The following is a 21416-nucleotide window of genomic DNA, read 5'->3' as shown; positions in this document are numbered from 1 at the left end:
TACAGGAATAATATAATGTATATTATATATTATATACATTATGAGTGGTGAGGTGTTGGAAGATGCTGCCCAGGGAGGTCCTGGTGGATGACAGGTTGGCCATGAGCCAGCAGTGTGCCCTCATGGCCAAAAAGGCCAATGGCATCCTGGGGTGCGTTAAAAAGAGCGTGGCCAGCAGGTCGAGGGAGTTGATCCTCCCCCTCTACTCTGCCCTGGTAAGGCCTCATCTGGAGTACTGCATCCAGTTCTGAGCTCCCCAGTACAAAAAAGACAGGGATCTCTTGGAAAGAGTCCAGCGGAGGGCCACAAAGATGGTGAAGGGTCTGGAGCATCTCCCCTATGAAGAAAGGCTAAGTGAACTGGGTTTATTTAGCCTTGAGAAAAGACGACTGAGAGGGAATCTGATCCAGGTTTATAAATATCTGAGGTGTGGGGGCCATAGTGGTGAGGCCAGTCTCTTTTCAGTGGTGAATGGAGGCAGGACAAGGGGAAACGGGCATAAGCTGCAGCATAGGAAGTTCTGCATGAATATTCCGCAAGAACTTCTTTACAGTGAATTGTGGAGGTCTGTGTGCCTGGAGGAGCCTCCAGCTTACTAACACTACCTAACAAATGGCAAAGGTCTCCCATTCTTATATTTTTCACTCCATAATTTTTACTTTATAATTTTCATTGGTTTTGCAAATTAGTCTCTGGATTCTTGGAAGGATGAAAGTAAAGCTGTAGGACTGTTAGATTATTATTTCCATTTCTGACCTTCTCAAGGACAAAGTTTAAGACGTGTTAAATGCAAATCTTGTTCAGATTTTCATGTCGAATTGAATAATTTATCTTTCAAGTTGTTGACTTTCCCAATACATGGGCAAAAATTGTAGTGATCATTTAAGGCCAACTAGATTAATTTATCTCACTCCTTTATTGCTCGAGTAACAGACTTGGGTTCTGTTGCCCCAGATTTCCTCAGGCCTGACCTGAAAGGCAGACACTACAGAAGGATGTAAATTATCTGGATGGGGAGAAAGAATACATTCAAAATATACAGCTAGCTCTATGGTGTTATATAATTGCAAGACAAAATTACTTATATTAATACTTCTCTGTAGTTTGAAATAAAAGCTAACGTTATTTTGTTGCTATTAATTTCCAAGTGTTTTGTGGCAAGCCCGCTTAGTTTTGCTTACGTACAGGAATGAGCTTTTTATACAGCTGACAAAGTAGAATCTGTCACTGCTGTTGGCATACTCTACAGGTGGCTTTAGATCTTAATAATTGAATGGTTTGCCTCCAAATGTCATTTGTTGTTTTGAAAGTGACTTATTCATTCCATGGCATTTTACAAATATTCTACATATTTTCTCTTTACCAGAATAGCATTTTTATGGCATATGTTTATCTATACTACAATAGTTAGAAGGAAATTCCAGTAGGACAGATACCCAATTGATGTTTTTTACAGATTCATTGGGAGTATTTTATTCAATAAAGTATGGGTTACAGTTACTTCAGTTTTAAAGCTTTGATAGGACTTGATTTGATATGAATGGGAACTTTCTGAATTGTTTCTTGAAATGCTGCATTTTCTTTCTTCCTGTAAGATACTAAGTGATTGAATACAATGTTATATGATTTTGAAGAAAGAAGCCAAACTTAAAAAGCATTATCACTGTTTTTACAAGATGAATAATGCAACCAGTTAATAGTCAAAGGCTAGTTGCAGACATTTCATCTTTTGTTACCTGAATATGTGAAATATTATTATTGCCTCTGTTTGTACATATTTCATGTTAGTGTAACAGAAACTACTGAAAACTGTCTCAGTTGGTCTAATTCAAAGTTATGAATAGTTTTGGTATTTGAAATGTGGTCAACTGGTTAAAAAGCAGTACTCTTTCAGTATGTTTCTAGATTTCAGATTCATTAACTGTAGCCCTGAATTTTGTTCCCCCTTTTACACATTTTTATCAGTTGCATTTATGTCATGAAACTCTCCTTCACCTCCTAGCAAATAGGTAAGCGTTCAGTTTGTAGGATTATTTTTCCATTTACTGATTCCTTTATCTACTCATAAGCTCTCCTCATCTGCTATGTTGACTGATGTTAACATAAACATTCAATGTATTTCAGAGCAGCTTGCTCATAGATTTTCTTAATTGTAGCTTTTGCAGACACTGAGTGATCTATTCTATAAATGTGATATTTCTATCTTTATTTTGCATCAACATTTGTCTGTTTGTAAATGCAGCTGTGTTGACCTTGACCTTTTTTTCTTTGTTTGGTTTAAAACACATGGAAATACAGTAGAGGTTACTTGTTAATTGTTAAAAAATAAAAATAAAAAATAAAAAAATCCAGAATTCCTGTTAATTTTTGAAATATCATTTCTATATCTGTAATTACCAATCCATATGTTAGATATCTGACCTTCATAGAAATACTTGCCTTGATAACATTTGCAGGAATGCTAAGGGACAATTTTGGAATTTTTTTGTTAGTGGCATTTTAGGGAGAAAATTTCACTTATCACTAAGCCTTCAATGAAACACCAGTAACCATTGAAATCAGCTGATTGAATAATTTGTATTAAAATGTTACTGATAAAGATGGTTTCAAATTTTCTTTTCAGGTGAAATGGGCTTTTGTAGAGCAGAGATACTTTTTGACAGCATTTTTATTCTTCCTGTGATTCTACTGTAATCCCAATTCACAATTACAATTTATTTTCAGAACTTGTATTTTTGAAATTGTATCTTTTTTTCTGTGCCATGTTTACAAAATCAGATCAAGACAAGCTGAAATAATTCCACAGCACTATGTTTTCACTACCACATGGCCTGTGTGTCTAATGATCACACAGTGATTTATTGGCTACTTCAGCAAGAAACACAATTGAGCGTGTCAGTGTTTTGCGTCAGAGTGAATTGATTACAGTTGCGTGATCATTTGGTGGTTTTGTTGTGCAGGCTAAATGTGCTGCTGAAACACAGCATGTAGGTATCACCACATCAAGATACTGAGGGGAAATAGAAAAATGAGTGACCATAACTTGTTTGAGTCCTAGGGAAGAGTGTTATAAATTATAAAGGTTTTAAAATCACGCAAATAAAACTTCTAGAGTCTAGAGTCTAGCTGGGAGTATTATACTTTAATAGCAGTAGAGAGTCAGTCCTTACCAAAATCCTTCTTTTCTGGGAAATGTGGGTTACATTAAAGGATATTCAAACTGAAAATGTGCACCTCTGTAATCCAATTCCATATTTTCATTTATTTTAAAAATGAAGTATGCATGATGACAGTGGGAGTACTGGAAAATAATTTTTATAACCATTACTACAGCCAGTTTTCTTATTTCTATTAGTGGATATTATTTAGATACGTGATGCTGTATTTATAGTCAGTGTATTATGAAAATTAAATCTGTCTTTTACATAAAAATGTTTCTATTTCCTGACATACAACTGCATAGTGAATAAAGAATGCTTTCCATACGTATATAATTCTTAGTGCTTTTCTGTTACAGAAATCCCTTTATTTAATTTCATATCTTTCATTAGTAATCTCTGTTGCCTGCTCTAAAAGTAATATTTGCTACCTAATTTTAAGCAAAAAGCAGAATAAAACTGTTTTTTTTTTCCTGTAATACAACTGAATTTGTAAATTCTGTGTAAGTCAGAATTACAAATATTAATTTTAATTGTCTTATGTATAGTTTTCTAAAGTATGAAAGTATAAAATCTAAGAGTTCTAGTCTGAGCAGTTATTGAACCCCATGAACTTATTTGCCTTATTTTCTATGCAGTCCCACTGAACTAAGTAACAGTATTGAGATTTAAACCTAAACAACCCCTTGATTTTAAAGTTATTTTAAAGTTTTTCACTAAGTTTTCACCTCAGATAGCTAACAAGCTAAACATATTTCTACCTTTCTCTTTCTTCTGAGGCACACTTGTATGTATATATATGCGTGTGTGTATGTACCTTTATATAGAGACCAAAAACTGATCGTGCAGAAATAATTTTGCACATAAAAACTTTTCTCTGTATGCTTTTAATTAAAATCACGAGCTCATAGATGACAGAATTTCTCAGGATGTAGTTTTGTTTGTTTGTTTGTTTGTTTGTTTTATTATTGCTAATAGAGCTTAAATACTTGTTTTCTTAATACACAAATTTGCATTGCTCTTAACAATATTCTCCTTTTTACAGCTGTACTCTCATTATTCCTTTTTCCTAAGAGTGTGTTTGGCTTTCTACAAGCTATCTGTTTTAATTTATTACAACCTTGAAGTTTTATTATTAAGCAGGCTAGCCATAAATTAACACATACAGTATAGAAATTGATATTAAATTGATAATTCAATCAACATTTTCAGTGATTAAAAATTAATATAATTTTTTTTCATATTTCTGTTCTGACTTCCCTAATTCTATTTTTCTTTTACTATATGAGCTTGAAACAAAATTCATGGGATTTTTCCATTGTCTTATTGTAGAAATTATTGGGTTGCAACAAAGAACGAAGTACCAAATGACTTTTTTAGTATCTTTATTGCTCAATTTTGAAATCACAAACACTGATGGACATTCACAGTACAGTGGAAATTAATATCCAGGTGTCACGTTTCATATCTTGGACCAGACAGACATCAACATTTACTACTTACACATCTAGAAAAGAAAATTAAATGAATTGTATATTTGTGTCTTTAATACTATTTCTATTTATTTCACAGTTTAACAATAATGCTCAGAATGTCAGTTGCTTTAATCATCTTGTCCAAGCTAATGTGAGGAACAAGAAGAAGCTGAAGGAAGCTGTGGATAAAATCTCTGCTAAAGGAATTACTGATTACAAAAAAGGCTTTAGCTACGCTTTTGAACAGCTGCTGAATGTAAGTATGAAAGTCATCGCCCATTACTGAAAGTGAGTTAGGAGAACTTGAATGTTCAGAAGGCATTTGCATGCTCCTCTGTCATCACAGATAATCAGTAAGATACTTTAATTTAGCAAATTAAATTATCCCAACAATATGTCTTTTCATAGAATCCTAGAATGGCCTGGGATGAAAAGGACCTCAAGGGTCATCTAGTTTCAACCCCTTGCCATGGACAGGGTTGCCAACCACCAGACCAGGCTGCCTAGAACCACATCCAACCTGGCCTTGAATGCCTCCAGGGATGGGGCATCCACAACCTCCTTGGGCAACCTGTTCTGATGTGTCACTACTCTCTGTGTGAAAAACTTCTTCCTAATATCTAACCTAAACCTCCCCTGTCTTAGTTTAAAACCATTCCCCTATCACTATCGATCTATCACTATCAATCTATGTAAAGAGTCATGTACAGACAGTCGTTTTCTTTGTTGAACCTCCAAATCTTGACAGATTGCTAAGGTTTGAGAATAGATTTGGTTTTCACTTTGCTAGTACTGTTTTCACTTTATTCATACATGCAATTTTATATTTATTATGTTTCATGATTTATTGACCTTAGCTTCAGCAGGACAGAAATAACAGATGACTATTCAGTAATTGATAGTAGGTATCTGGGAGAATTACTACATATTTCTCTACCTAATGGGCAAAATGAGCAATTTCCTCAAAAACTGAGTGCCTGGTCTTCATGTTTTGATCTCATTATACGTCCTTTTCATGCAAGCACTGGATTTCTGAGTAGTAATGTTTCCTATTAACCACAAATGTTCTATCAGTCACTTTTAGTAGCTTTTTGTTTTAAAAAATATTTCATAGAATCCTAGAGTCATAGAATAACCAAGGTTAGAAAAGATATCTGAGATCATCTAGTCAAACCATCCACCTACAACCAATATTTCCTACCAAACTACGTCTATGTGTTTCTTGAACAACCAGGGATATTGAGTTCACCACCTCCCTGATCAATGAGTTCCAATGTCTCACCACTCTGTGAGAATAAATTCTTCCTAACATCCATCTTAAACCACCCTGGCACAACTTGAGGCCATTATCTCTCATCCTTTAGCTAGCTATCTGGGACAAGAAACTGACACCCACTTCACCACTGCCTCCTTTCAGGTAGTTATAGAGAGCTATAAGATCATTTCTGAGCTTCTTTCTTCAGCCACTCCCCATAAGACTCATGCTCCAGAGAATTTTTACATTTCATCATCGTAAAAACATATATTTGATTTTAACCTTAATATAAATAAATTTACAGAAACCAACTTACAGAATCTAAGGATCTAGCTTAATAAATATGAAATGTATTCTTTTTATTATTTTTTTTTTCCATGATATCTCTCAGTAGAGACACCTTTACTTATTTTATCCTCCTTGTCTACCAGATTTTGGACTTAAAGGAGCATTTCTGACATTATATATGTGGCTTAGGGGTAGAACTACTTGAAAATTTTCTGACCTCATGAAATTTTGATAGAGAAAAGGAAAATACACTGTTTCCCACAGTATTTACTCAGCAGATTAGTTTTGATTAACAAAGGGCTTTGGTGGAAAAATGATTGTGTGCAGTTTGCTGATAGGAGCACAAATCTGCCTGCGGGATTCAAAAAGTTGTTAGACTTTCTCAGACTAGCCTTAATAACATTGCTTCTTTATTTCTATCAATTGCCATCTCATGCAGAAGGAACCAGGAAGACACAATAAATTTTGCCAAACACAATTGGTTCCTCACAGCATTTATGTTTGATTAACATTCTGTATTACGTTTGCTGTAATACCATGTAAGTACTTTGTGTTCAGGCCATAAAAGAAGACTTGAATACAGGAAGATTTAAAGTGGACTGTTGCATTGCCTCCTACGCTACTAACCCTAACCAGGTCAGGACCAAATAACTGCACGTACACACCAATATGGTGAACAGCAAAATGGCATTTATTGCACGTGAACTCTAGCTTATATACTTTATGTGCTTCGTCTACGCCCCTAAAGGCACATGCCACACATCAATCATAGAGCTGGGAGAGGGCCTGTCTTGTCACATCCCGTGGAGGGGTCCCGCATTCGCCTATAATAGTGGACTTGTTTTAAGATAAAAAAATTGCTTTAAAAAATAATTAGGGATTAGTTTTGTAGTGGGACTTTGTCTTTGCCTACAGGAGACAGAGCTGTAATTAGTCTCACACAATCTCTGTAAGCCTGTATATTATGACTGGATATTGTGGATGGGTTTATCAAAGGAAATTAAAAGGTTATGCTAGGTAATAGAAATACAGTTATTCTTTCTAGCCATCGACAAATCCATTCGGCAGGGAGAGTAAAAATCTTCTGATGGTGACAATGCCAGACTCTTATGGCAAAGTGATATATTAGGTGAATATAATACAGGCTTAAACCAGTAATAAAAAAGATGCTTAGAATAGTTTCCTGTAATATTTATGATTTCAAGTAATCCAACTGCTTTAAGGTCAATGGTAATTGAATATTTTAAGCATCTTACATTTTTTGCAGGAATTTAGGTGTATTATTTCTTGATGAAAGTTACTTCAAAAAGTTTTCCTTCATACCAAAGTCATATTTTTCTAGTGTCATGAAAAAAATGTGCTGTTCAATGTACTGCTAGATTAAAATAAATACCTCAGGTTTTTTTAACATGCTAATTCAACTTCATATTAGTAAACATCATTCCATAAGTTCTCAGGTATTTTTTGAGTATTTATTATTACATTAACTGACTGTTTCTTAGAAAATAATGTTTTAACTTTAGCAATTCAAGAGTTTTTCCTTCATATCACATTAACTATGATTTGTTTTCTGATCATCTCTTCTTGATTCAGGTAGATGATTTTTGCCTTCCTTTACATTCTCTTTCTAGGTGGTATAAAATTCACAAAGTTTGATCCCAGCCTGACTCTTAATGAGTTAATTTTAAGGATATAAAACTCATGAGAAGAAAAATTACACAATTTTAAGTACAGTATAAAACAGATAATGTCTTGCTTACATTTGTAAAATAATCTAGATGACCTTAATCAAGAACAACATAGAGCTAAAACCAAGTGCTTAGTCTTGGTTCCAACTTGTTTTCTTTTGAGGTTTATGCTAAGAAACTAGGTTTAAGATTTTGTATCAAATCACTGTAAGTGTGCGTGAGTTCCTTTATTCATGAAGTATCCACTCTACTTTTATTGCTTTTTTAATATAAAGAATATTGCAACCCAAAGCAGTATCTTGTAAGTTATATTTCACAAGTAAAAGAGGGTCATAAGTTGTTTAATTCCAAATGAACAAGAGTGTGCTAATGAGACTGAAGGGAATGTATTGATTTCAAGGGATTTTTTGTTACTGTATGAAGGAAAATCATTTTATTTGCTTTTTGTTGTTATTGTTTGTTTGCTTGTTTGTTTATTGATTAAATAAGTACTAATTCTCTGGACATTGACCTACCAATACAGAACATTTCTGAGGCAAACTTACTCATCTATGAGTATAGTGACTGCCGATAATATTTTGATTTTAATTTGCTGGTAGAACTTGGAGCTGCAATATTAGGTATAACTGGCTGATGTTTGAGTGTTTGGTGTTGGGTCTCTCTGTTACAGAACACCGAGTCGTATCAGAGAGCAGGATGAAAAGTAATGAAGGGGAGTGGGATCATCTCACCTGACTAGCTAGGTGAAAGTTAGTCATTTATTCTATTTACAAAGACTAAAGTAAGGGAGGATTTGGTTCTGTGGAAAGATCACCCTGCTATTTTTCTCTCTCTGAATGTACAGTGAATTAATATAGCAAAATGTAGCTTATGAGGGGCAATGTTCATTTTATTCCACAGAATTTCTAAATGTTTTACTCCTTCACATGCATCTACTCAGAAGTACCAGACCACGCCTGGGTAGGATCTCTTGTGTGCAACATGGAGTACAAGGAATGCTGGCTGCACAACTTAAGAAAGGATTGTTTAGACTAGATAGAACTTTTCAGGCAATGAGGAACTGTGATGAGTGCCAGCAGAGGAGCCTGTGGCTCCTTTTGTAAGGAGCCAAAATTCCTTCATTTCTTTCTTGTTCTGGCTTTGGAACTCCACTTTTATTTCTTTGCATAGTACATTATGTTTTTCCCAGTGGCTTTACTAGTTACTTTGACTGCTGAATAAGGAGTCAAGGGGGTTTCTCCTCAATTCTCTTTGTTCCAGGCTCCTTCTCAAGAAATAATGAAGAGTCTTTGAGCAGGAGTAGAGCAGAAAAAAAAAATGCATGTTCTTTTTTTTTTTTTTTTTTTTTTTAAGTGCATACTCAGTAATTCATATTTAGTAATTCATTTCACATTCAATTATTCATTAGAAGACTATTGTTTCCAAATTTCCAAAATGACATTAGGGATGGAAAAGAGAAAATTAAAAATATACAGAGGCTGTCACATACAAATCTCAGATCACTGTAATGATGCAGAGCATCTGTATAGCTATGCTGTGGAGATGGTGTCAAAATTTGGTGGTGATCCTCATTCCTCTGAACAGATCTTAGAACTGTTGGGCTTAGCTCTCATACAATGAAAAAAAAGTCTTTTTTGGTGCTTTTTATTTTTTTATTTTTTTGGAAGGAGGTACTGAATGAAATGCTGGAAGACTTTGTAAGTATTTTCATTACTCCCAAAGTGCAAGAAATTTTTCCTTCTGTTAAAGCAATAAACATTTTTATGTGAAAGCCATCAAATAGAACAATTGTTATTCTTTATAGCTTGAAATAAAATATAAGCTTCTGTTTGTATTTCTACAGCACAGTGTTTCTAGAGCTAACTGCAATAAGATTATAATGTTGTTTACTGATGGCGGTGAAGAAAGAGCGCAAGAAATATTCCATAAATATAATGAAGACAAAAAAGTAAGTAACATATGAAAGACTTTCTTTTATTAAGTACAGTAGTATGATGTGGAATGTTTAAATACAGAAATAAAAGCATTTTGGTATGTGTATAATATATTCTTTTTTATTATTATTATTATTGAACTTTCTGGGCACTTAGAGCTGTCTAACTATATAATATTCATTTTAAAAAAATGTAAAACATATTTAATGTTTGCACTTTGTAACTCACTGTTGTCAAGTGGTACAAAAGTGCATTAGCCATTCAGAATTAAATGCTAATAGCATTTTTCTTGCTTTACTGCAATCCTTGCACTATCAAGTGGAATCACAGGTAGTTAAATAATATAGAATGTATCTTCTCACTGTGAGTATTTTCAATGTGTTTTGTTGTTCATCAACCAAAGGCAAAAGTAAGTCTCAAAAATCTGAATCTGAACAGCTTTGGTCTAGAACAAAGCCACCCATTTTTCCCTGTGAGGCTAATTATGAAACTGAGTGTCTTAACTAGTAAAGGGACAGTTTTCTGGTGTTGAAACTTGTTCTGTAATTAAACTAGAATTATGGACTTGACACAAGAGGCACTGGATTTTGTGCTGATCAGATTGGGTTTTTCACATGTGTGTCAAATAAAACAGGTTTATGGTTGTTCTCCACTATTTTTCAGGTAAATCATCATGCTCAGAAGATTAATTTATTTCTAAAGAAAAGTTAAATGTAAGCTGGGTTCATATTGTAACTAAGAACTTACTTATACCTACTGTATGAAGATGCCTCTAGATGTTAGATTAGTTTCCTAAGACACTTTAGTAGTTGCCATGTATGTCTATGCGTAAAGCAGTAGAAGTATTTCAATGGAAATACACATACATTTGAATTAATCCTTTCGAAAGTGGAGCTAGGAATGCAAGACAATTTCCATCTCCACCAATGATTCACTTAGTGAATAATAATTTTATGTCTGCTTTATAATAGTGTTTGACATAGAATGATGTGGTGGGATGTAGTTATTCTTTGTGTCTGTATTTTTAAAATGACAATTAGATGGAACAGTTGAAATCATAGCAACTCACTCTGTGACACACATGGCTGTATTCTGAAAATATATGCAGAGATTCCTCTTCAAATGTGGACATGATAGCTTTTACTATATAACAAATGCTGTAAACTAAAGAAGAGACAAATGAGAGGCAGAATACATCTTATTATTTTCCACTTAATTTACTGTGCTAATGGAAAATTACAGCAAAATATCTAGTTCAAATAATGTAACAGATTTTCAGTGCTGTGATCAGTTGTCTTACATCATGCCTGACAATCATTCTGTGAAGTATAATTAATGAAATATAATTTAGAATGGCACTTTTACTGCATCTCTCAATACTGCAAATTTACACTACTGAGTTGGGCTGTTTTGATGTATAGTAGTATGGATAATTTTATATATAGTACACTCTCACTTTCTTGTTCCCTCTACCAAATGTTTAGATTTTTTGTTGCATGTAACAAGTGTGTAATGGTGGCGACAGTCACAGTTGGATTTCTGACTAGTTAAGTGCATTTTTATATGTAATTAACTGTAGTGCAGATGCAATGCAAGGTCATTTTCCTGCAAATTTATGTTCTAAGTATCTACAAATCCATATCTGTAAGAAATCATATTTTGTTACTGGGTTGTTAGATACAATCCTTGCTGTTTATCCTCTAAGGTGACTTTGGAAATAAAAGAGACAGTAAGAAAAATTTGCAGGTATAATTCTTTCTCTTTATCAGTTTTCAATCAGAAACAATTGTTATCTTATTGAAAAGAAATTCATGGTTTAAAACTTTCTAATGAAACAGTAAATTCATTTTTAGAAATAGTAATAAAACTTCCCTGACAATCATTTGAATCATTCTAGTATTAAAATAATAATAATGATAAAATCAATATTATAAACATTATGTAAGACATCCTATATGTATATATGAAATAATGATATAAAAATAATATTTTTAAAAAATAAGACTAACACAAAATATTCAGTGATGGTTTCCTTGGTTATACTACCCTCAGTCCCAAATCTTGTTCCTTTTCTATCTATCTTCATGTAATTGAACAGAGAACAGTAATAACAGCATTGACAGACACAATGTAACTTGAAAAATATAATTTTAATTTTTTAAGGTAATAGTCACATAGCATTACCTTCTTAGATTACACAGTAGGCTGCCTCCATGATCAGATATTAGATTTTATGCCAATCTAGATTCTGTTGTCCTGACATTTCTTAAACTTACTATTTTCTCTTGTTCAAACAAAGAGTTTCATTCAAATATATTATTACTTGTCTTCATTTTATGTAAAATGTCTTCAGCTCTCTGCCTGTTTTCTTCTTTGTGTCATTAACTTTGTAATTCTTTCCCGTGAAAGAAGTTGAAATGAATTTTGTGCAGTCAGATGACGTGATTTAGTACACTTGTTCACGTTACCCTTAGTGCTGCCCTCTGAGTTTAGAAACGAAAAGATGCAGTAAGCAGTTTAAAAGTACTGAAAAACATCTTGGATTCCAGTCGGGAAAACTGCTCTTTTAAATTACTGAATTCCATATATTTGGATAGGGATTTAGGTATACTTAAAATAGTTTTCTGTCTTTACAAATCAAAGTATGAAGATTATTTTAAAATTTATAAAACTTTTTTTGAGGAGCAACTTTCCTAGTTTTCATCTTAAAAAGTTTTTCATCTGAAAAATTACAATTATGTTTTACCTTTGCGTGGCTTTTTCCCTCTATAAACCCAGATTTTATTGTCACAGATTGCAACTATATGCTGTACTTGATATTTAAAAATTGGCTTGTTTACCTTTAAGGTGACATTTGGGGCAGTCACATTAAATGTGTGAAATACCACACACTATGAATTTCAGGAATGTGGGTGGTAAATTTGCTTTTTATTTGCACTCATACTGCAGATGGCTTCACTGAAGATAGCAATATAAATTGAATTGAAACACAGGCACAGTAGGCATTCTCCATCCTAAGAATTTTAAATTCAGCTTAAAAATAGAAAACTAATACAGTTCTTCAGAGCAGACTGTGCACTCAGAATTGCTCAATTTATGTGAGTAGGAAAAAGATTTTATATCTAGCTTATGCACTTTCAGTTGTCTGAAGTTTCCTGGCATGACAGATGTCTTGGGTGGTCAGATGGACTGATTTCAGGTGGGAGGAGCAGCACAAGGTCAGTCTCATGTCTCATTCTCACCAAATTATCTGCAATGATTAATACAACCTCATGGCATTGTCATTTGAGAAGAAAAGGTATAAAGAGAAGTGTCTCAACAACTCAGTTATATTATAAATAGTTGTGTGTGGTGGGCACAGAGCTGCTACAGTGATAGAAGCTCAATGTGAGGAGGCTCCAACCTGGGAAGTTTCACAAAGTAATGTAGGATTATCAAGCGTCTTTTTTCAAATGTGACAGATTCAGTGTTTCTGTTGAATGATATAATTAAACCTCTATGATAAAACATTTGCAAAAGTTCTTCTAAAATAAAAATTCCTTCTGCTATCTTTACCATTTTTTTTTCATTGGATTGCATCTATTATAGTGCAATTGCATATCGGTATGACTAAAAAAGAGAAATATTTAGTGTTAATCTAGGCAATGGTAGTTGAGTCATTCCAGACAAGCCTGAAAGCATTATTTCTGACTACAAATGACCACTGAGAAAGCTGATGACATTTCTACTTGGGATAGCCATGGGATTCTGATTAGGTGTCAGACTGAATAAATGTAACTTTCTAGAGTTACTCATGAAGCTGAAAATAAAAACAGTATATTTCTCAGCACCAATATTGACCTCTGATGGGGCTTAACAAATATCAGTGTCAAAGCTCTTGCGTTTCTGTGTACCAGATCTGTGGCACAGATTACAGCACTAAGTAAGGAAATAAAGGACTGAAGTGAGCAAAGTTCTAGTTTGTCTGGATACCATGTAGCATAATTTCATACATAAAATAGCATAAGTGCTAAGCCAGTCTTTAAGCTTTCAGTTTTTAGATCGTTGTCTGAGCCATACTGCATTTGCCTTCTGTGATCTTCAGAGAGGCAGAAGCTGTTATTTCTCCCTAGACAGCCTTCTTGCACCGTGAATTTTATTGAAGTGATGGTACAAAGAATCATCCCATAACAGAAAAGATTTCCAGCCAGCTGGTTGAACTAGCTCTCTGGCTCCTTCCCTAATCATTTCTGTCTTAAGAGTATGTCCAGCTCTTAATTTTAATTTATTGTATGCACAATACAATACTGTGGCTTTCACAACTGGTAAAGCTAGAACATTCTGGGTAAAATTTGGGTCAGTACTCACACATTTTGCAGTCAGTCCCTTGTGTTTTCTGTTGTATGCTTTCTTTTTTTCCTTTTAATTAAAGTGGCAAATATTAGTAGAGAGCTTGCTGCAGAAATATCTTATTATTAAGGTTTTTTTTTTTTTTTTTGCCAATTTCTTAGCCTCACTTATTTATGAAGGGTTGAGAGTGTACTCGACTGTTCTAGCTTCTCAGTTCCTAACATAGATTAATGTCATTTAATTAATGAATGTAAATATTCCACATCAGTAGTCTTCCTCTGTGACAATTACTATTTGGAAAAACTTCAATAGTAACTAAATTGAACAGTACTAGGTGGTTTAAGGTTACAAATGTGTATATCCAGGAAAGAATTTTGTTTTGCTTTTTTTGTTTGTTTGTTTGTTTTTTAAGTTTCTTATCAGGTACACATCTTTCCTCATTTACCTAAGTTTTGAGACACAGTTACCTGATAGTGTGAAGCTTCTTCCTCCATTCAGAAATGAGTAAATATTAGAAATATTATGGGTTTTTTTGTTGTTGTTGTTTGTTTGTTTTTAATGTTTAAAAAATATCCTTTTAGGAAAGAAACTGCACTGATGTACTCCTGGCATGTGTCCATTGCCTGGCAGTGCTGTTGCATTTGAGGAGTCTGACACAGCCCTTCCCACATGTCTTTCCATGATGCCTTTTCATTTAGACTATATAGAATCTTTTTCTTTTTTTCTTCCTTTTTTTTTCCCCCATAAAGTTGCAATAAGGAATTGCTATCCATTTCTTGTTACCTTTTCACCCACTTTTCCCTTCAGCTGTCAAGTCTCACATGCTGTTCTATATGTGTACATAAATTTGTTGGGCAAGATTGCTGCAGGCTTAGGAAGCGCAGCAGAAAGTGCAGCAGGGCAGCTGAAGGTTTATTTTGGGAGATCAGTATGCAGAAAAGCCTTTTCATGCTTATATCCACAGGGCTTCATGTTGGTACTGAGTTTCTCTTTAGGCTGCTGTTTCATTATCATCATGACACTATCTGGGTTACCATGTGGAGTTTTTATCTGCTTGCAAGATAAAATCCATGTGTTCATGCTGAGAACTGCAGAAGGCTAAGAAAACTTTTAATGTAATTTTGTTGAAAAGTAATCTTATCAGTCTTATTAGAATCATATGTATGTGTTACATAATACCCAACTGACAGCTTGTTTCTTTCATGTTTGGTGTGAGGAGACTATTTGATATGTCTATTTTTGTTTATCTTCAGTTACAAACCACTACATTAATAGTGATTGATTCAAGGTGTCATGCAGGTTTATGCTGCAGATGGCATAAAATGATTAATCTAGGCAAGAGGGATAGGATATAACTTAATATAGAAAGTACATTATGATTATTATGGAATGAAAATAAGAGAATGGGACTGCATTTTACTTATTTACATGAACAAAATGCCACACCTTCCAAAATCAGTTCGTGCTCTTTCAATCCAACTATCTTGTTCCTTCCAGATTTTCAGTTAATTCAGAAAAAAACTCTTTGACATCTTCTAGAACAAAAAATATTCCTAAGCTTCTACGGTGTACTCAAGAGTTGTGTTTTCCATTATATTATTTTATCAGCATGAACACATATAATAAAAAATATATGTTTCTAGTGAGCACTAGTTGAGAGTTAGCACATTAGATGGGATAATACAACATTTCAAATGGAATGGGACATCTTTTAGTGAAAAGACTGGCCAATGCACTGATGGAAAAACAGGTGGAAATGTGTAGGAGATTTCATATTGGGACTGAAAAGAAGTTACAGAATGGCAATCTTTGTAATAACCGTGTAGTAATCTGAAACAGATAGTAGGACAAGTTGTAGGTCTGCAGCAGTATAAAGAGAGGACAGGTAAAGAGGGAAATGAAAATTTCAAGACAAATAGTTTCAGTTCATTCTGATAACAAGGAATGTGTTCACTCAGGATGCATTATATATGAAAGGGACATAAAATAGGAAATGACAAATCATAAGTGTAGATGTCTGTGAACTTCATTTATGTAAGTAGAAACACCGTGCAGCTTAAATGTAAACTATTCCAGATTGCTGCTGGTGGGAGAGCACATCAATACCTGAAATGAGAGAGCACTGTCTGAGAAATCTTATCAAATAACAATTCTTGTATGCAGTTAAGCAAGTGTTGTTTGTAAAATTTGGAAAAAAAAAAATTCATTGATGACAAAAAGCAAGAAAATAAATACAAAAAAGTTACAGATAAGTATACAGATGAAAAGCAAAGAGAATGAAGTGCTTTTATACAGAAAATGACTTGGATTCAAAGTCATGATTAATTTCCAATGAAAAGTTAAAACCTGTTCTGTCATATCTCAGGAGAATAATAATCATGTTCTTTAGTCTTTTGCATGGAACTAGAAGTACTATACAGAATAGAAGAATGAGGAAGTGACTTTGCAGTGTTGTCTTTACATGGCTACGGGAAATGCCATTGAAGAATGAGCTCTTAATTTTTTTTTAGGTTTTTGCAATAATTTTTATAGATCTTACTGTTAAAAAAAAGAGGAAACACACACAAAACACTTTTAGGTTTCATAGCAGAATCAGCCTCCATATGCAGTAATAGAATTCTTGGCCTATTATGCATCTCTGTTCTTGTTTCTATCTTGAGTCTCCATTTGAAGACAGTAAATTTAGTTGAAATCATATTCAAGTTAATCTTGTGTCAAATTCAAGGTGATGTATTCAGTGTTTGAAGAGTTTTACATGGGAGTTCTGTATTTCATAGTGCCCTGCAAAAGAAGAAATTAAATCCATACTGACCAAAGTACTTGGGTGGCAAGCTGCAAATATTATTTTGTTGTGTTGTTTTTTCAACAATTCTGACTTTATTTTAATAGATATTGTTAACAAGAAAGAATTGTGTTTATTTATATACCCTTTTATAAAGCCATCTCTTTGAAGGTGATGAACTGTGTAACTCATACTCTCCATGTTGTATTCTTGGTCCTATATGTAGACAAAAGCAGCAAGCCTTTAACAGCAGACAAGGAGATGGCTGAGGTATTTAACTACTTTTTTGCCTCAGTCTTCTCTGATAACTGCTCATCACACAGCCTTCAAATGTTTGGTTTGGTAGGAGGGGACTGGGGAAGCAACATCCCTCCCATTATAAGCAGAGATTAGATTTGTGACCACCTGAGGAACCTGGACATCCACAAGTCTATGTGTCTCAATGAGATGCATCCCAGAGTCTTGAATGAATTCGCTGATGTAGTTTCCATCCCATTCTCAATGCTATTTGAAAAGTCGTGGCAATCAGGTGAAGTCCCTCGTGAGTGGAGAAGAGGCAACATCACAACCATTTTTAGGAAGGATGAAAAAGGTGACCCTGGGAACTACTTACCTGTCAGTCTTATGTCTGTGTCAGGAAAGATCTGAAGTAAATCCTCATGGAAACTATGCTAAGATGCATGAAAAATAGAGAGGGGATATGGGAGAACCCGCATGGCTTCACCAAGGGCAAATCCTGTTTGACCAACCTAGTGACCTTTTGTGATGGTGTAACTGCATCAGAGAATAAGAGAAGAGCCACTGATGTCATCTATCTGGATTTCAGTACGGCCTTTGACATGGTACCCCACAAGATCCTTCTCTCCAAATTGGAAAGATGTGGATTTGATGGGTGGGCTTTTCAATAGATGAGGAACTGGCTGCAGGATCAAGTCTAGAGAGTGGTGATCAGTGATTCAGTGTCTGGATGGAGATCAGTGACAAGTGGTGTCCCTTAGGTGTCAGTACTGACACCAATGCTTTTCAATATCAGTGACTTTGACAATGGGGTTGAGTGCACCTTCAGCAAGTTTGCTGATGACACCAAGCTGTGTGGTATGGTTGACACACCAGAGGGACAGGATGCCATTCAAGGGGACCTAGACAGGCTTGAGCAGTGGGCCCAGGTGAAATCCAAGTGCAAGGTCTTGCACCTGGGTTGAGGCAGCCCCCACTAATACAAGCTGGGGAATGGGAGGATTGAGTGCAACCCTGCCATGGCCAACTGGACATGAGCCAGTAATGTGCCCTCACACCCAGAAAGCCAATCATATCCTGGGCTGCATCAAAAGAAGCGTGGCCAGCAGGGCAAAGGAAGTGATCCTGTCCCACTACTCTTCACTGGTGAACCCTCACCTGGAGTACTGCATCCAGATATGGAGTCCTCAGTACAAGAGGGACATGGACCTGCTGGAGCACATCCCTAGAAGGGCCAGAAAAAATGAAGACGGACTGAAAGAGCTGGAGCTGTTCAGGCTGGTGAAGAGAAGGCTGTGAGGTGACCTGAGAGCAGCCTTTCAGCATCTAAAGGGGAGCTACAGGAAAGAAGGGGACAGACTTTGTAGCAGTGTTTGTTGTGACAGAACAAGGGGAAGTGGTTTCAAGCTTAAAGAGTGTAGATTTAGGTTAGATAGAAGGGAAGTCTTTTACAATGAGAGTGTTAAGGCACTGGAACAGGTTGCCATAGATGTGGTGGATGCCCCTGGAAGCTTCCAGGATGAGGCTGAATCATGGGCAACCTGATCTAGAAGCGGATGTCCCTGTTCTTTGCAGGGGATTTGAACAAGATGACCTTTAAAGGTCTCTTCCAACTCTAAAGATTCTGTGATTTTTATGATGCTAAGAAAATAGTAACCTTGGAGCTTTCTGTTGCAGTCTTGTATAGGCTATTTTATTTAAAAACAGAACCAAAGGCAGTATTTTGTTTCTAGTAGATTTCTCTGTAAGAAGCATATTTAAGTAAGCATGAAAATGCTTCTTTTCTCCTCTTCATTAAAAAGCCAGACTTTGTGGCAAAGAATTAAAATTCAGTTACTTCACACAGACTGATATATGTCCTATATCTTGTTACCTGGAGTTCTTTGCTCTTTTCCCCGCTGTTTTGAATGCAAAACATGCCATAAGAATTATAAAAAGTGCCCTCTTATACAAGCTGTTGAACACACCAGGACTACAGACAGCCTCCTGGTTTTACCTGAAGATTACATGTAGTATCAGTTCTTTTCTTTTTTGTTTGTTTGTGGTCTTTCATTTTATTTTTTTCCCTTACAGGTAAGTTTATTAAGCTGATTAGAAAGGTAATGAAAATATGTGTCATTCAGTATAGGGAGGAACTATCTCTTTCAGTCATGTAGATGAGATGTATGTTTGTAGTGTTTTTCGAAGACAATGCTGAATTTCAGGTGCAGTTTGGCAAGAAGCACAATGGCTAGTATGCACACCGATTGCATTAATTGCTAGCTGCAAAGGACGTTCTCTAATATATGATTGCACATAAGACTCAGTCTTTCAGATATTATAGGACATTTGGCAGTTGCTGAAATCAGGCATCATCAGTGCAAGCTTGTTTCCATACAGGAATGTTTTACTGCCAATAAGTACAAGGTCAGGTTGCCCAAGGTCAGGTTGCTCATAAGGTTGTCTTATGTGTAGTAGCAAGTTTCCGCAGTTAAAAGTGCTTAACATTTTTTCTTCTCTTAAAAATTGAACAAAACTTGCAGAATATTCATTCTTAAATCTCTCACTCTTAAGACTGTCGTAGGATAATGTTCCTTTTGAAGGCTGATCTCCAAAAAACAGCACATGAACAAGGGAAAAAGTCTCTCTTTTGTAAGACTGTTTGGCATTTGCAAGTACTTTGTTTTACTTCCCAAGCTGTACAAAACTAGAGTAGTGGGAGTAAATAATAGAGAGAATAACTATACAAAGGGCAAAGTGTACTGTTTTTTTTAAAGAAAGATCACTGAATCATTTTTTTAAAAAGGTAATTGAATAAAATTTAAATTTTAATAGTTACTCTACAGTGCAGAGTTAAAACCTGCTAAAAACAGGAGTTTGAAATAACTTCATTAGATAGAATATGTTCAGTGGGATATTAAATATTCCTTTAAATACTTCAAATAAATTAAAAAAAAAAAAAAAAAAAGACTCGGTGTCATGACAGGAACAGTGAATATCCCTCTAATTAATCTGGTCCTTTCCAGCTGCTCATCTCCCTCACAGTGTTGTTTTGACTATCAAAGAAATGCCGAAAATGCTTTTAATCTAGAGTACAGAGGGAAATACTTTGTCACCTCCTTTGTCTGCTTTCCAATATGAGCAACCAAATGTACAAAGAACTCTTGGAAAAAATGATTTTTTTCTTCAGGGAATGCTAAATGCTGAATGTTGGGGTGAATTAGCTTAGGGAAAGGAGAAATTCAGTTGTTTTCTGCTTCAGCAAAGAAAAATTATTAAGATAACCATAGAAGAAAACAAGTCAACTGAGTAAATAGAGTTTGTGTGGAAAAAGTAAATAATCAGTTGGAACATGAAAAAGCTGATAGTGTAATTTCTTAATCTGAGGGAGGAACAAGAATGACCTGGAGATGGAGTGAGTGGCTGGAAAATCACTTGATTCAAAAGGATTGTCTTACATTTATTCCTGAGGTAGTCTGGGGCAGTCTGGTGAGTTGGCACATTCAGGAGAGCTCAGTCAGTAATGCATGAGAAGCTGCTAGTATGGCAGCACTCTTTCACTCAAACTACAGCTGCAAATCTGCACCACAGAAGACTACTTCAGGGATATTTCGGGTTCTTCCAGATGAAATAAATCCATGAGTTTCAATGGATGGGTTAAGCATACAGTAACTGCACTGCATGATTGGTGACATCAAATGTCTGCCTCAGTGTCTTAAGGCATCACTTATATTAATGAATTCCATTGGGAAAGGACATGGGCTTAAACACTTTTGCAATCATATGTATGGTTAGTTAGACCTTTGAGGTTTGCAGGCTGTGCCAACTGGTGCACTCTCAACTAGGGCTCTGGCACTACTCCCATGAGCACCAAGGAAAAGGAGAGAAGGAAAAAGCAATAATATAGGTTCCAATCATGTGTGCAGACTCTGCTGTCCCAGGAACTTCCTCAATTCTCTCAAGGCCAGTGCGTTGACCAAGGCACAATTTTTGTTAGGACAGTCAAGACCAAATTGACTCTAAAACCTCACTTCAGGCACATAATAATGAAATCCAACTTGTTTTTGAAGTCACAGCTTTTCTCTTTCTAACTGCTGTTGAGATTAATGTTTTAAAAGGGTAGTAATACAGCTGATTTGTACCTACAGCTAGAAAAACAATGATATTAGAAACTTCTTTTTACATATGTAGGTTGCTCGATGCAGAGGACATAGCCTCCTCATTATCATGTAATATCTCTATATTAAATTCCTATCAGGATAGACTAATACAGTTTCTACTTCTATTATAC

At 35.1% G+C, this 21416-nt stretch overlaps 1 protein-coding gene across 12 annotated transcripts in view; it reads left to right on the top strand.

The window, feature by feature from the left end:
- Positions 1-21416, top strand: part of CACNA2D1 (calcium voltage-gated channel auxiliary subunit alpha2delta 1) — a 354437-nt gene that overhangs the window by 271972 nt on the left and 61049 nt on the right. For all 12 annotated transcript variants that reach the window (XR_008206210.1, XM_052680848.1, XM_052680846.1 and 9 more), the window contains exons 11-12: positions 4731-4889; positions 9708-9812. Coding sequence is in view for 11 of the 12 variants with exons in the window: in XM_052680848.1 (XP_052536808.1) it covers positions 4731-4889; positions 9708-9812 (264 nt within the window). In the remaining variant the exon portion in view is untranslated. The remainder of the gene's footprint in view (positions 1-4730; positions 4890-9707; positions 9813-21416) is intronic.

Source organism: Tympanuchus pallidicinctus, unplaced genomic scaffold (assembly GCF_026119805.1).
Source record: "Tympanuchus pallidicinctus isolate F22 unplaced genomic scaffold, pur_lepc_1.0 scaffold19, whole genome shotgun sequence".
Classification (NCBI taxonomy): Eukaryota; Metazoa; Chordata; class Aves; order Galliformes; family Phasianidae; genus Tympanuchus; species Tympanuchus pallidicinctus.
This window is presented reverse-complemented; position numbering and strand designations above follow the sequence as displayed.